Source organism: Nomascus leucogenys, chromosome 2 (assembly GCF_006542625.1).
Source record: "Nomascus leucogenys isolate Asia chromosome 2, Asia_NLE_v1, whole genome shotgun sequence".
In the NCBI taxonomy this organism is placed as follows: domain Eukaryota; kingdom Metazoa; phylum Chordata; class Mammalia; order Primates; family Hylobatidae; genus Nomascus; species Nomascus leucogenys.
This window is the reverse complement of record NC_044382.1, coordinates 80834055-80847578: the sequence shown is the minus strand read 5'-3', so window position 1 is coordinate 80847578 and position 13524 is coordinate 80834055. Positions and strand designations below refer to the sequence as shown.

The window sequence follows — 13524 nt, the reverse complement described above, 5'->3', positions numbered from 1 at the left end:
AAAGAATATGTCTTCCCTACACATCTTCAAGCCAAATTGACACTCCAGGAAGAGGAGCCGTTTGTCACCCTGTGGTTTCCTGCAGCCTGACACAGAGCTGGATGTGTCAACCCCCATAATAAGAAATAGCTCAGTGATGAGAACTTGCTGCCTACCTGCTGAATGTCTGTGCTGGGTAGAGCCAAGAGGAGGCAGGAGAGAAGCAGCAGATTTTAGCCCTGTACTCTGGAGACAAATTTTAGATGAAATATAATGAGAAGTCCTATTCAAAATATTGAGGCTGGGCATGATGGCTCATGTCTGTAATCCCAACATTTTGAGAGGCCAGGGTGGGAGGATCACTTGAGGCCAGGAGTTCAAAACCAGACTGGGCAACATAGCAAGACCCCATTTCTAAAAAAAAAAAATTAACTTAGCTGTGCTTGGTAGCACATACCTGTAGTCCCAGCTATTCAGGAGGCTGAGGAGGGAGGATGCCTTTAGCCCAGGAGGTTGAGGTTACAATGAGGTATAACTATTCCACCGCACTCCAGCCTGGGTAAGAAAGCAAGATCCCATCTCAAAAAAACCAAAAAACAAAAAACAAAAAAACTAATAATCCTAATGCATGTGCACCAGCTAAGCAGAAGGGTGGCACTGGAGCACAGTCCTGTGTCTCCTGCTCTACCAAGCTTTAACCCTTTGGTTGCTGGACTGTAGGGAGATCTTGGGGATGCCCACAAAGAGTACGGAACATTCAAGGAATAGAGAGAGAATTCAGGAGGCTCCTGGAAATGGTTATTCACCAACTGTTGTCGGAAACTATAATGAGGGACAACCTCCATTTAGCACCACCCTACAGGTAGCCTAAATTTGGAGGCAAAGAGATGCCAGCTGGTGTACCAACAACCTCCATGAGTCATTGTTGGCACCAAGCCCTGGATGAGGCCCTCGAAATAAAGGGACAAAAAGAGACATATCCCCTTCAGAGTAAGAACATGAGAAAGGTAGGCAGAGATGTGCAGAGCCCTCCAAACCTCCTGCTCCTACTGACCGCTACCTAGGAAATTGATTTCTCTCCAGTGGGCTAAGCAGCTATTTCCAACAATATTGGCACTTTGGGAAGCTAAGTCTGCAAGCCTCACCTGTTGGAGGTAACAGCTTCCTGCTCCCCAAGTCCTGGTGCCCTGGTGCTCAAACAACAGCTGATCTGAAGCATTATCATATCCTGTGCAGATAAAAAGACTTGGTAAGCTCCCACCTCTTCCCCATGGGTTTATTTATTGTCCCAAATTGTAGCTCCAGACCCATACATTTCCACTGAGCAGCTCCATTTGGATTTTCCATAAGCACTTCCAACTTAATGTGTTCAAACCTCCTCTTTTTTCTAAACCTGGGTTCTCTGCTGCCTCTTATTTGAGCTCAAAATGCCACCAGCCTCCCAAGCATCCAAGTTAGAGCCCTAGTAAGTCATTCTCAATGCCTTCTCTCACATGCCATTGTCAACAGTTTTTCATCTCCTGGCTCACCCCTATTTAATTTTCAGGATCCGGCTCAAATGTCACCTCATCTTCAGTGCCAGGTTCTTAGTCTTTCTCTCTCCTTCTCTTCCTGAACCATTTTTATGTGTCTCCGATAAAACCCTTACTGTATTTTCCTGTAATTGCATTTACATGTCAGTCTTTGCTACTAATGCTAAAGAATTCAAGGGCAGAGGCGTGTATCTTGTTCATTTTACAATCTTCATGACTTAGTGCCAAAGATTAAGTGTTGATGAGATGAATTGCTTCTAAGGGAAAAATAAGTGCATTCTGAGTTCTTCTGTACTTGCTGTAGGAGTAGGGTGTATTCTTCAGCTGAATACACATTGCCTGGAACTGAGCAGCAGAATTCTTCATTTCCTAAGTGACAGACCATGCAAGAAGAGCTAGGTGGTTGGATTTCCCAGCTGTAATCCATTCTCCTCTCTCCCCATTACCTCCACATTTTCTATAAATATTTTAAGATGGAAAGTGACGGTTCTCTCCGAGGTGTATAAAGGACGTGTTTTTCTTTTCCCCTTCTCTTAGGGTTAAGCAACATCATTGGCATCATAGTTTATATATCAGCCAACGCTGGAGACCCCGGGCAGCGTGACTCCAAAAAAAGTTACTCTTATGGTTGGTCCTTTTATTTCGGAGCCTTCTCTTTCATCATCGCAGAAATTGTAGGAGTGGTTGCCGTGCACATCTATATTGAAAAACATCAGCAGTTACGAGCCAAATCCCACTCGGAGTTCCTGAAGAAATCTACTTTTGCCCGCCTCCCACCCTACAGGTATCGATTCCGGAGGCGGTCAAGTTCTCGCTCCACCGAGCCCAGATCCCGAGACCTGTCCCCCATCAGCAAAGGCTTCCACACCATTCCTTCCACTGACATCTCGATGTTCACCCTCTCCCGGGACCCCTCAAAGATCACCATGGGGACCCTCCTCAACTCCGACCGGGACCACGCTTTTCTACAGTTCCACAATTCCACACCCAAAGAGTTCAAAGAGTCACTGCATAATAATCCGGCCAACAGGCGCACCACGCCCGTCTGAACTGACCTCTGACCTCTGCCCCACGCCCAGCACAGCCTTGGGGGAAGTGTACAGAGATGTCTCTGAGGTTGCATGGCATGGTCCTCGTGATGGTATTACTTTTTACAAAGAATGAAACCAAATGGACTCAGCCCTCTCCCACATTTTCCCCTCACCCTCCAAGTCCTAACCCCTCCATCCTCCCTAACTTTTCAAGCCAATCCCTTAATGTCATTCCTCTCTCTGTGTATCTGTGCCAGATGTTTTCCTTTCTTCCTTCTTTACTGGAAGGACCTCCACATTCTTCCCTCCTTGGAAGAGGACTTTACTAAAAGTCATGGGTGGTGGCCGGGGGGATTTCCGAATCTCCATTAGGCGCGTTCATAGTTGTCCCCATTGTCTACCCACACAAATCCTCAGGAAACCAACCACTGCCCAGGTGGCCCTGAGGGAGGCAATCACCTTTACGTGTTAGAAAAACATGACCAGAAATCAAAGATGTCAGAGCCCCGAAGCAGCTAATGTAATAAGCACTCATGTTATTAAAGGTTTTGCCTTGTTGTAACCAACCGAGCTGGGGGTGTTTTGTTTCTTTTGGGTGTTTCCTACACAAACTCACTCCCCTGCCTCCAAACTGGCTCGTGTCCATCTTGGAAGCTGAACTTTGCTCATCCACACTTGAGCCACTAGGAAGGATCTCCCTGCACCTTTGGAAGCTAGTAAGGTATTCCCACAAATGTCCGAATCAGTGCGTCCTTCTACTTGAATTCCTGGAGGCTACCTGGGGGTGGGTGAGTGAGTGCTGGTTTTCAAGATCTAACTTTGGCATGCAATAGCTCTAGAACCTTGGGCAAGTCACCTAAGCCTCAAGCCTCAGTCTCCTCATCTGTAAAATGGAACATGATAACAGCATTCTCCTCCACAGAGTTGTGAGGTTTAAATAAAACTGTGTGTAAAATGATTAGCACATTGTAAACAGTCAATATATTTTTTTCAATGTTTCAGGTGGATTTTAGGCAGAGTAAGCATCATGTTGATCTGCTTGTGCTGTGACAACAAAATATCAAAATGGGCCGGGAGAGGCGGCATAAGCTTGTAGTCCCAGCTCATGGAACTACAGCCTTGGGGGCTGAAGCGGGAGGATCACTTGAGCCCAGGAGTTAAAGAGCTCAAGTCTAGCTGAGACCCCAGCTCTTAAAAATAAAAAAATCAAAGACTAGTGGCTTAAACAACAGACATTTATTTCTCAAAGTTCTGGAGGCTAAGGAGTCTAAGATTAAAATGTCAGTAATTCAGTTTCTGCTCAGGGCTCCTCTTCCTGACTTGTAAACAGCAGCCTTCTTGTTGTGTCCTCACATGATAGAAAGAAAGTAATCTCTTTCTCTCTCTCTCTCTCAATTTCTCTTTTCATAAAGCCACAGATCCCATAGTGAGGGTCCCACGGGTCCCACCCCCATGATCTCATCTAACCCTAATTATCTCCCAAAGATCCTGTCTCCAAATATCATCACACTGGGGGTTAGGGATTCAACATATGCATTTTGGGGGAATGGGAAGGTGGATGGAGACACAGTTCAGTCCACAGCAAGTGTTACTTTAGCAAGATAAAAGCCAAATGGAAGTTACTTTATATAAGGGAGAGAGAGAGAGTATACTTTGCACAGGCTCTGAGGCTCTGGGAAGAGAGAATGGAAGGATTTGAATATTTTAAATATTTGATGTTAGAAAGTATGAGAAATATGTTGGCTGGGCATGGTGGCTCACTTCTGTAATCCCAACACTTTAGGAGGCCAATGTGGGCAGATCACTTGGCCAAGCTCAGGAGTTTGAGACCAGCCTGGGCAACACAATGAAATCCTGTCTCTACAAAAAAAATACAAAAATTAGGTGGGCATGGTGGCACATGCCTGTAGTCCCAGCTACTTGAGAGGCTGAGATGGGAGGATCACCTGAACTCAGGGAGGTGGAGGCTGCAGTGAGCTGTAATCATGCCACTGCAATCCAGCCTGGGTGACAGAGTGAGACCCTGTCTGAAAAAAGAAAAGAAAAAAGTATGAGAAATATGTCACCTATCCCCACAGTGACTTCCTTGAGCATTTTTGGCACACACCCAAGTCTACGCACTTCTGAGGTGCCTTCCCACTTAGGGCTGCAACACGCTAGGAGGCAGGGTTGCAGGCTTGAGAGCTCACACTTAGCTGATACTGTGGGTACCAGGCTGTGTTCTGCTGCCATACACACGCAAAATCATTTCATCCTTCCAGTAATCCCATGAAGAAAATACCTTCTAAAATCTCCACTTTACCAATGAGGAAACTGAGGAAAGAGAAGTACTGTGACTTGCCCAAATTGTATTCCCACTGTGGGACAGAAGTACTGGGAAACTAGTACCTTGCCCACACTCACGCAGTGAATTTCATTGTAAAGTGCACCTAGGGACAATTCATTTTGTTCAACACTTGAGTCATTGCATGCAAATGGCATGCACATACATTAAATTAACTCATTTAGTCCTCCAAAGAACCACGTGTAGTAGGAATTATCATCTCCATTTTGGCAGGTAAGGAAATAGAGGCTCAAAGAAAGTAAGTGTCTTGGGTGCTAATGAGCAGAGCGACATTTGTAACTAAGCCTCTGCTTCCTACATTGCGTGGCTTCCCCAGTATTCCAGCATTTTCCAAGCTCAGTCATTTGAGTGCCACTCCTAGGAAGTTTTTTATATCCACATCCCACATCAACAACTATTTACCTGATGTCTTTCTTCAAGCCTACTCGCTTTTAATCCTTTAAGAAATATATTTCAAAAAGGAATTTTATAACACTACTATAAAGAGAAAACTGAAATTCCTTGCCATAATCAAATGGTAACTGGGAAAATAAATACAATACAAACAAAAACAATCATGCTATTCTTTAGCTGTTGCTAGCTTAGCTCACTGCAGCCTCCACCTCCCTGAGTTCAGCTGAAGGCCGGCTGCCGGCTGCCTGTTCTTTGTGAAAAGGATATAACCAAAGCGTTAGAGAGGTGTTAAAGGATATTCTGGCACCAAAAGAAGATGCTTCCCTTGATTTACTCAGAAGGAGCGAAGGAGAAGTCAAAAGGGAGTACTCCTCTCACTGTGTGATTTGACGCTCTGTGTTACTGCAGCCGTGTACCATATCAAATCATCTCCTACTCTTTTTTTAATGGAAGGTTACAGAGCACTTTATTTTTTTAATTTTTTTTAAAGATGAAGGATGAGGTAGATTTTATTTTGAAGCATGTGAAAAATATTTGGGAATAGTAACTCAGGTAATTTTTTTTATTATTATTTTACTTTAAGTTTCGGATACAAGTGCAGAACATGTAGGTTTGTTACCTAGGTATACGTGTTCCATGGTGGTTTGCTGCACCTAGCAACCCATCATCTAGGTTTTAAGCCCCAAATGCATTAGCTATTTAAAACTGTAGAATGCTTCAGGAATTTGCATGTCATCTTTGCTCAGAGGCCATGCATCTTCTCCTACTCTTAGGGACAAGTGGTCCAGCCACCCTTGGAGAGGGAAGGATCTGAGAACTGGAGCAAATAGGTGAAGAACACTGTGAAGGGGAAGCAGCAGCATCCAGGCACCCTGGGAACTGGGAGTGTGCAAAAACAGGGCATCTAGGAAGTGGATCTGGGATGGAGAGAAAGGCCCCAGGGCCTTAACTAACGGGGTATCAGCCCTGGTAGTCAAGAATAAAGTCCTTCTACAAAGGCCAGAGTGCTAGAGGAGAGAAATGGCCACGTGATGCCCGGAAGGACTCCCTCTCTACCCCACATCCCTCCCTACCGCACCATCTAGGTTTGCTCCCTGAAAAGCTTTGGCACAGGAGCCTCGGGATACCTTTGCTTGAAGGCTGCTCAGTTGAACCCCGCTGGCTGGCATCAGATAGATATTAATTTTACCACTTCTGGGTTGCAGCCAGGATTCAGGCCAATCCTTGCCATCCAAATCCATTGGAAGAGTATTTCCATTTACTAAGCCGCCACCCTGTGTGTCAGACACTGTGCCATGAACTTCACTCATCTTGTCTCATTGAATTCTCATATCTGTGGCAGGTATGATTGTTAAATCCATTGTGTAGATAGTGAAACTTACAAGTAGACAGCAAAGCCGATACACAAACCCACGTCTGCCTGACTTGAAAGCCCATGCAGCAGCCCCTCACTAAGCATTCCTGGCTGTGCTGCTCGAATCTCTTGCTCCATTGCTGAGTTCTCCATCTCCCTCTCCCTCAAATGCAGCTCCCTTTCCCAGCTGACTCATTTCTGGACTAGCAGATCCCTCCACCAATCTCAAGACCAGAACCCTTGAGTTTCTCTTTGCTGCTGCTTTACTGTGCAGTCCCTGGAACTGACTTTTTGCCAAGTTATGCCTCTACCTTTTGAGAACAGAGAGGCAGCTTGCACAACATTCAAGCACGCAAACTCTGCAACTGGATCTGGACAGTTGCAGAGTTTGATTCCTTTGACTTTGAATCCAAGGACTTTGAATCCCAGCTCTGTATTTATCAACCACAGACCTTTGACAAGATCGTCACCCTCTGCCTCAGCTTCTCTGTCCATACTATGGGCACAAATATAGTATTTACACTGTAAGTTCATCGTGAGGATTAAATGAGCTTACCTTCGCAATGCACTTAGAAAAGAACTTGAAACACCATAAGCACCATATAGACGTCAGCTATTGTGATTTAATATAGTTCACAGATTTACGTTTTTCCCATTTAGGTGCTTTTCTGCCTAGACAATCTTCTTTTCCAGATCTTGTCAGCATAGGCCTCCGCGCTAATCAGGCTGGTGTCCACACTATACCCTGGGCTAGCTCAGGCTTTCTCCCAATTCTCTGCCTTTGCTGATAAATGTTATCCCTACCTGAAATGTTTCCACTTGCCCTCTCCAAATCCTATCCATCCTTCAAGGCCAAGTTCAAGCCTCATGCTTTCCATGAAGTCTTTTTTTTTGGAGATAGAGTCTCACCCTGTTGCCCAGGCTGGAGTGTGGCAGCAAAATCTCAGCTCACTGCAACCCCCGCCTCCCAGGTTCAAGCAATTCCCATGCCTTACTCTCCCCAGTAGCTGAGATTACAGGCATACACTAACACCCCCAGCTAACTTTTGTATTTTATTAGGGATGGGGTTTTGCCATGTTGGCTGGTCTCAAACTCCTGACCTCAAGTGATCTGCCCACCTCGGCCTTCCAAAGTGTTGGGATTACAGGCATGACCCATTGCACCCAGCACCATGAAGTCTTTTGTGGCTCCTCAGGCCACACAATCTCTCACTTCTGGGCATTCATCCATTTATTCATTCATTTATTTATTCAGCACTTACTATTCAGCACTTATTGTGTGCTGGTGCTATCATTTGGATGTTTGACCCCCTTCAAACCTCATGTTGAAATTTGATCCCCAATGCTGAAGGTGGAGCCTGATGAGAGGCAGATGGGTCATAGAGGTGGATCCCTCATGAATAGATTAATGCCCTCCCTTGGGAATTAGTGGATTCTTACTGTATTAGTTCACATGAGCTGGTTGTTTAAAACAGCCTGACACCTCCCCTCTGTCTCTCTCTTTCTTCCTCTCTTGCCATGTAATCTCTGCATACGCTGGCTCCCCTTGCCTTCTGCTGTGAGTAAAAGCTTCCTGAGCCCTCACCAGAACAGATGCTGGCACCATGTTTCTTGTACAGCCTGCAGAACCGTGAGCCAAATAAACCTCTGTTATACATAGATTACCCAGCCTCAGAGATTCCTTCATGGCAACACAAAACAGACTAAGACAGCCAGAAGGAGTAATAATCCCAAAAGATATGACCACTGTCCTCATGGAACTCTCAGTCTAGTAGAGGAGACAAGCACCGAACAAATGAACATACACATCAACATCGTTCAAAATTGTGATCTATGCCATGAAGGGAAAACGTAAGCAAAAAATACAAATATAAATGGGGATCTCTGGCCAGGTGTGGTGGCTCACACCTGTAATCCCAGCACTTTGGGAGGCCGAGGTGGGTGGATCACTTGAGGTCAGGAGTATGAGACCAGCCTGGCCAACATGGTGAAAGCTCACCTCTACTGAAAATACAAAAATTAGCCAGATGTGGTGGCTCATGCCTGTAATCCCAGCTACTCAGGAGGCTGAGGCAGGAGAATCCCTTGAACCTGGCAGGTGGAGTTTGCAGTGAGCCGAGATCATGCCACTGCCCTCCAGCCTGGGTGACACAGCCAGACTGTATCTCAAAAAATAAAAATAAATAAAATAATAAATAAACACGGACCTCTAATTTAGCTGGTGGAGTGGAGATCAAAGAAGAGGAAATGACATTTAGGATCAGACCAAAGCAAGATTGGGAGTTATTCAAGGAAAGGGAATAGATAAAGTGTCTAGGGGAAAAAAACCAGCACATGCAATGTCCTGAGACTGGAGAGACCAAAAACAAACAAACAAAAAACAACCAACCAAGCAAACAACAACAACAAAACAGTCCAGTAAGGTGTAGGAAGAGTAGCACTGAAGAGAACAGAAAAGAAAGCTAGGGGCTGGGTGCGGTGGCTCACGCCTGTAATCCCAGCACTTTGGGAGGCCGAGGCGGGTGGATCGTGAGGTCAGGAGATCAAGACCATCCTGGCTAACACAGTGAAACCCCGTCTCTACTAAAAATACAAAAAAAAAAAAATTAGCCAGGCTTGGTGGCGGGCGCCTGTAGTCCCAGCTACTCGGGAGGCTGAGGCAAGAGAATGGCATGAACCTGGCAGGTGGAGCTTGCGGCGAGCCGTGATCGCACCACTGCATTCCAGCCTGGGCAACAGAGTGAGACTCCATCTCGAAAAAAAAAAAGAAGCTAGGTCCAGAAGATGCAGCATTAAGGGCATGCTAAGGATGTTGAGTTTTGACCCTAAGTGCATTTAGAAGCCATTTGACAGTTTTAATCAGGAATACATCAGACACCACCTAACATGTATTTTCAGAAGTTTAATAAGTTAGGCACCCAGTGAAATGCTAGTTTCCTAGATCTTATCTCTGGAGTATCATTGCCTGCTTTATCTACAGTCCCTGGTAGGAAGGCATGACCTTGTCCTTGGTGACAGCTGATTGGATCAAAGATTGCACCTGATATAAGGCCAGCCAATCTAGTCTTAGGATGGCCAGTGGTCTAGGATTTGTAACTAGACTCCAAAAGGTCAGCTGGTCCAATCAGATGATCTCTATGAGACTTTTAACTAAGAGACACAGAAGGCAATTACCAGTTGGCTACAAGGAGCAGAACAGAGAGGATATGACGGACCCATGAGGCTAGGGCTGCAACAGTCAGCCGAATGCAGGTTAAAGTTATACCAAAAAAACTGCTTGGTAAAGAGAAGACAACTCTATAAAGGCTTCTCATTGTACTTAAATAAAATTAAGATTTTTAGCCGGGCATGGTGGCTCATGCCTGTAATCCCAGCACTTTGGGAGGCCGAGGTGGGTGGATCATCTGAAGTCAGGGGTTCAAGACCAGCCTGACCAATATGGTGAAACCTCATCTCTACCTAAAATACAAAAAAATTAGCCAGTCATGGTGGCGGACACCTGTAGTCCCAGCTACCCAAGAGGCTGAAACAGGGGAATTGCTTGAACCTGGGAGGTGGAGGTTGCAGTGAGCCGAGGTCACACCACTGCACTCCCGCCTGGGTGCAGTGAGACTCCTTCAAAAAAAAAAAATACAAAATTTTGCTAGGATCTACAAGTTCTTGCATTATCAGGAGCATGCTGACTTATTCAACTTTATTCTGTGCCATTAAGTTGGTGCAAAAGTAACTTTATTCTGTGCCATTACTTTCAATGGCCAAAACTACAATTATTTTTGCGCGAATCTAACACTTCCATCTTGCTACCTGCACTCCAGTCAGGCTGTCCTTCTTTTTTCAGTTCCTTGCTCAAGCCTCAGGGCCTTTGCACCTGCCATTCCTACTGATTGAAATGTCTTCAATCTCTTTACATGGCTAGCCCCTTCTCATCCTTCAGATCTGAGCTGGACAAGTCACTCCTGAGAGAGGACTTTCCTCAACAACTTTCTAAAGTAGATCACCTCTTATTCTTTACTCAAGTTCATCCTTATTCCCTTGAGAGGTCAAAATTTTGTAATATTTTATTTTGTATTTGTTTATTTATTTTTATAGATTTCCCTGTGAGAACATACATTTTGTGAGAGCAAGGTCCTTGACCGTATACTCCATGCCTAATATGGAGCTGTTCACATGGTGGGTGCTCAGATACCTGAGTGAAGGACGGAAGGAAGGAGAATGCATTAAGAACTGTCCAGAGGAAAGCAGAAACATCTCAAGGGACAGAAAGGGAGCAGCTTCCTTGTCACTCAGGCTAGAGTGCAGTGACGTGATCATGGCTCACTGTAGCCTCAACATCCTGGGCTCAAGTGATCCTCTCACCTCAGCCTCCTGAGTAGCTGGGACTACAGGTGTGCCGCCACACCCAGCTATTTTTTTTATATTTTTTGTAGAGACAGGGTCTCACTATGTTACCCAGGCTGGTGTCAAACTACTGGGCTCAAGTGATCTTCCTGCATCAGGCTCCCAAAGTGTTGGGATTACAGGCATGAGCCACGATTCTTGGTCTCTTCTTTGTTTCTAATAGCTTCCCTGTCCTGTCTCCTCAAGGCCCATTTCAATTCGAGTTGCCATTCTCAGATGCCTGGGTCACTTTTTCTGCATTATTTCAACAATCCTCCCTTTTCTTGAGCCAGCCTGAGTGGGCTACCAAATAAACACTAACCAGAAGCTGTGTCTCTAGAACAGAGGAACACTCGGTTATGGGGGTACAGCTGAGAGTCTCTTGTAGAGACAGAACAGCCATGCCAGAATGGTATTTAGTCAGGATGTTTGTTGAAGACAGATCAGAACCTCAAAGCAAGTTCAGTTCAGAAACAGCCAAGACTGAAAGAGAACCAGTAACCAGAAAACAAGTGGCCAGGTCTGAGGGTTTACTAAAGCATCAGTCTAAAAAGACATCATAAAGGCCATGGCAAGGCCAAGTCACCAAGTTGAAAGCAAGAATTCCTGGATATTATATAAAATTCATGGTATGTTGATAGCTTTATTTTTGTAAATAATAAACAAGTCAAACAAGCAAAAAAACAGTTTTGAGATGGTAATCTGGACTTATGGGTCCTTCTCTAATGCTTTAGGTAAGATGATTTTGGCTGCAAGTAACACCTAACTCCAACTTAACTAGCTTGTATTAATCAGGTAGACTAGGCCATCTGTCATAACAAAATAAATCCTAAAATCTCGAGTGCTTAACAGAAGAAACCTTTATTTCTTACTAAAGACTATTGCAGGCACTCCTGGCTGAGTAACACTCCTAGATGTCTCTACTCCACACGGTGACTCAGGGACCCAAGCTGCTTCTGTCTTGTAGTTCTACCATATTGTGGCTTCAGGGCTATCCTGGTGTCATCCACCTGGTAAATGGAGGGAAGAGAAAAGAAGTGGTGGTGAGAATGTGAAGGATCATGCACCTAAACATAACAACCTTGGCCCGCAAGTAACCCACTTTATGTCACATTCCACTGGTGAGAATGAATCACATAGTTCCATCTAAATGTCTGCTCCATAAAAAGAAATCTCAAGGTAAAGGGGTCCCAGGGTTAGTTACTTCAGCAGCTGAAAGATAAACTCAAGGACCCAAAGTCTTTGTATTTTCCACACTTCCATGCTTAGGCCAATATACTATCATATCTAAATACAATATCCCATTGTATCAAGGTACAACATCCAGCAGAAAGGTGCCTTTAAGAGTGGAAAAAGTAGGCCAGGCATGGTGGCTCACGCCTGTAATCCCAGCACTTTGGGAGGCTGAGGCGGGCGGATCGCGAGCTCAGGAGATCGAGACCATCCTGGCTAACACTGTGAAACCCCGGCTCTACTAAAAATACAAAAAATTAGCCAGGCCTGGTGGTGGGCGCCTGTAGTCCCAGCTACTTGGGAGGCTGAGGCAGGAAAATGGCATGAACCCGGGAGGCAGATCTTGCAGTGAGCCGAGATTGTGCCACTGCACTCCAGCCCAGGCGACAGATTGAGACTCAGTCTCAAAAAAAAAAAAAAAAAAAGAGTGGAACAAACTTTCACAGGACAGTATTGGCTCATGTGCTCATTCCTAAACCAGTCACCAATAAGGGGAATAAAATTACTATCGGGGGCCGGCACCAGTGGTTCTCAGCCCTGGCTGTACGTTAGCATCACCAAGAGGGAATTATTTAAAAATACAAATGTCCAGTCTCCACCCCAGAGATTCTTAGTTAATTAGTCTGATGTAAGACTGGGCTTCAGAAGTCACCAACTGATAGTGTGAGGACTAAATTTCATTCACAACCAATGCATGGCTGTGTGCACCTGTAGTCCCAGCTACTCAGGAGGCTGGGGTGGGAGGACTGCTTGAACTCAAGAGTTTGAGACCAGCCTGAGTAACATAATGAGACCTCATCTCTTTAAAAAAAAAAAAAAAAAAATAGTTTGGCCAGGCACAATGGCCCAGTGGCCCATGCCTGTAATCTCAGCACTTTGGGAGCCTGGGGTGGACAGATCACTTGAGCCCAGGAGTTCAAGACCAGCCTAGGCAACATGGCAAAACTCCGTCTCTACAAAACATTAGCCCGGCTTTGAGGCACGTGCCTATAGGCCCAGTTACTGGGGAGGCTGAGGTGGGAGGATCGCTTGAGCCCAGGAAGTCAAGGCTGCAGTGAGCTATGATTGCACCACTGCACTTCAGCCTGGATGACAGAGTGAGACCCTGTCTCAAGGAAAAAAAAATCCTTCTTTTTCATTTTTAGCTTGATCTGTAGTGTGATTTTAAAATTTAGGAACTTACAATGATGCAGAAAATGGGGCAAAATGTTAACAATTGGTGAATCTGGGTAAATGGTATATGGAAGCTGTTTATAACTTTCTTGTGGTTTTTTCTATAGA

At 45.1% G+C, this 13524-nt stretch overlaps 1 protein-coding gene across 3 annotated transcripts in view; it reads left to right on the top strand.

The window, feature by feature from the left end:
• The window catches only part of CACNG3 (calcium voltage-gated channel auxiliary subunit gamma 3), a 106515-nt gene extending 103403 nt beyond the window's left edge, over positions 1-3112 (top strand). The window contains exon 5 of one of the 3 annotated variants that reach the window (XM_030799634.1): positions 2296-3112. In XM_030799634.1, coding sequence (XP_030655494.1) covers positions 2296-2675 — 380 coding nt within the window. In that variant the 3' untranslated portion in view covers positions 2676-3112. Of the gene's footprint in view, positions 1-2048 lie in introns of all 3 variants that reach the window. The other 2 variants (XM_030799622.1, XM_012505258.2) reach the window with 2 other exon arrangements.
• Positions 3113-13524: the final 10412 nt, after the last annotated feature.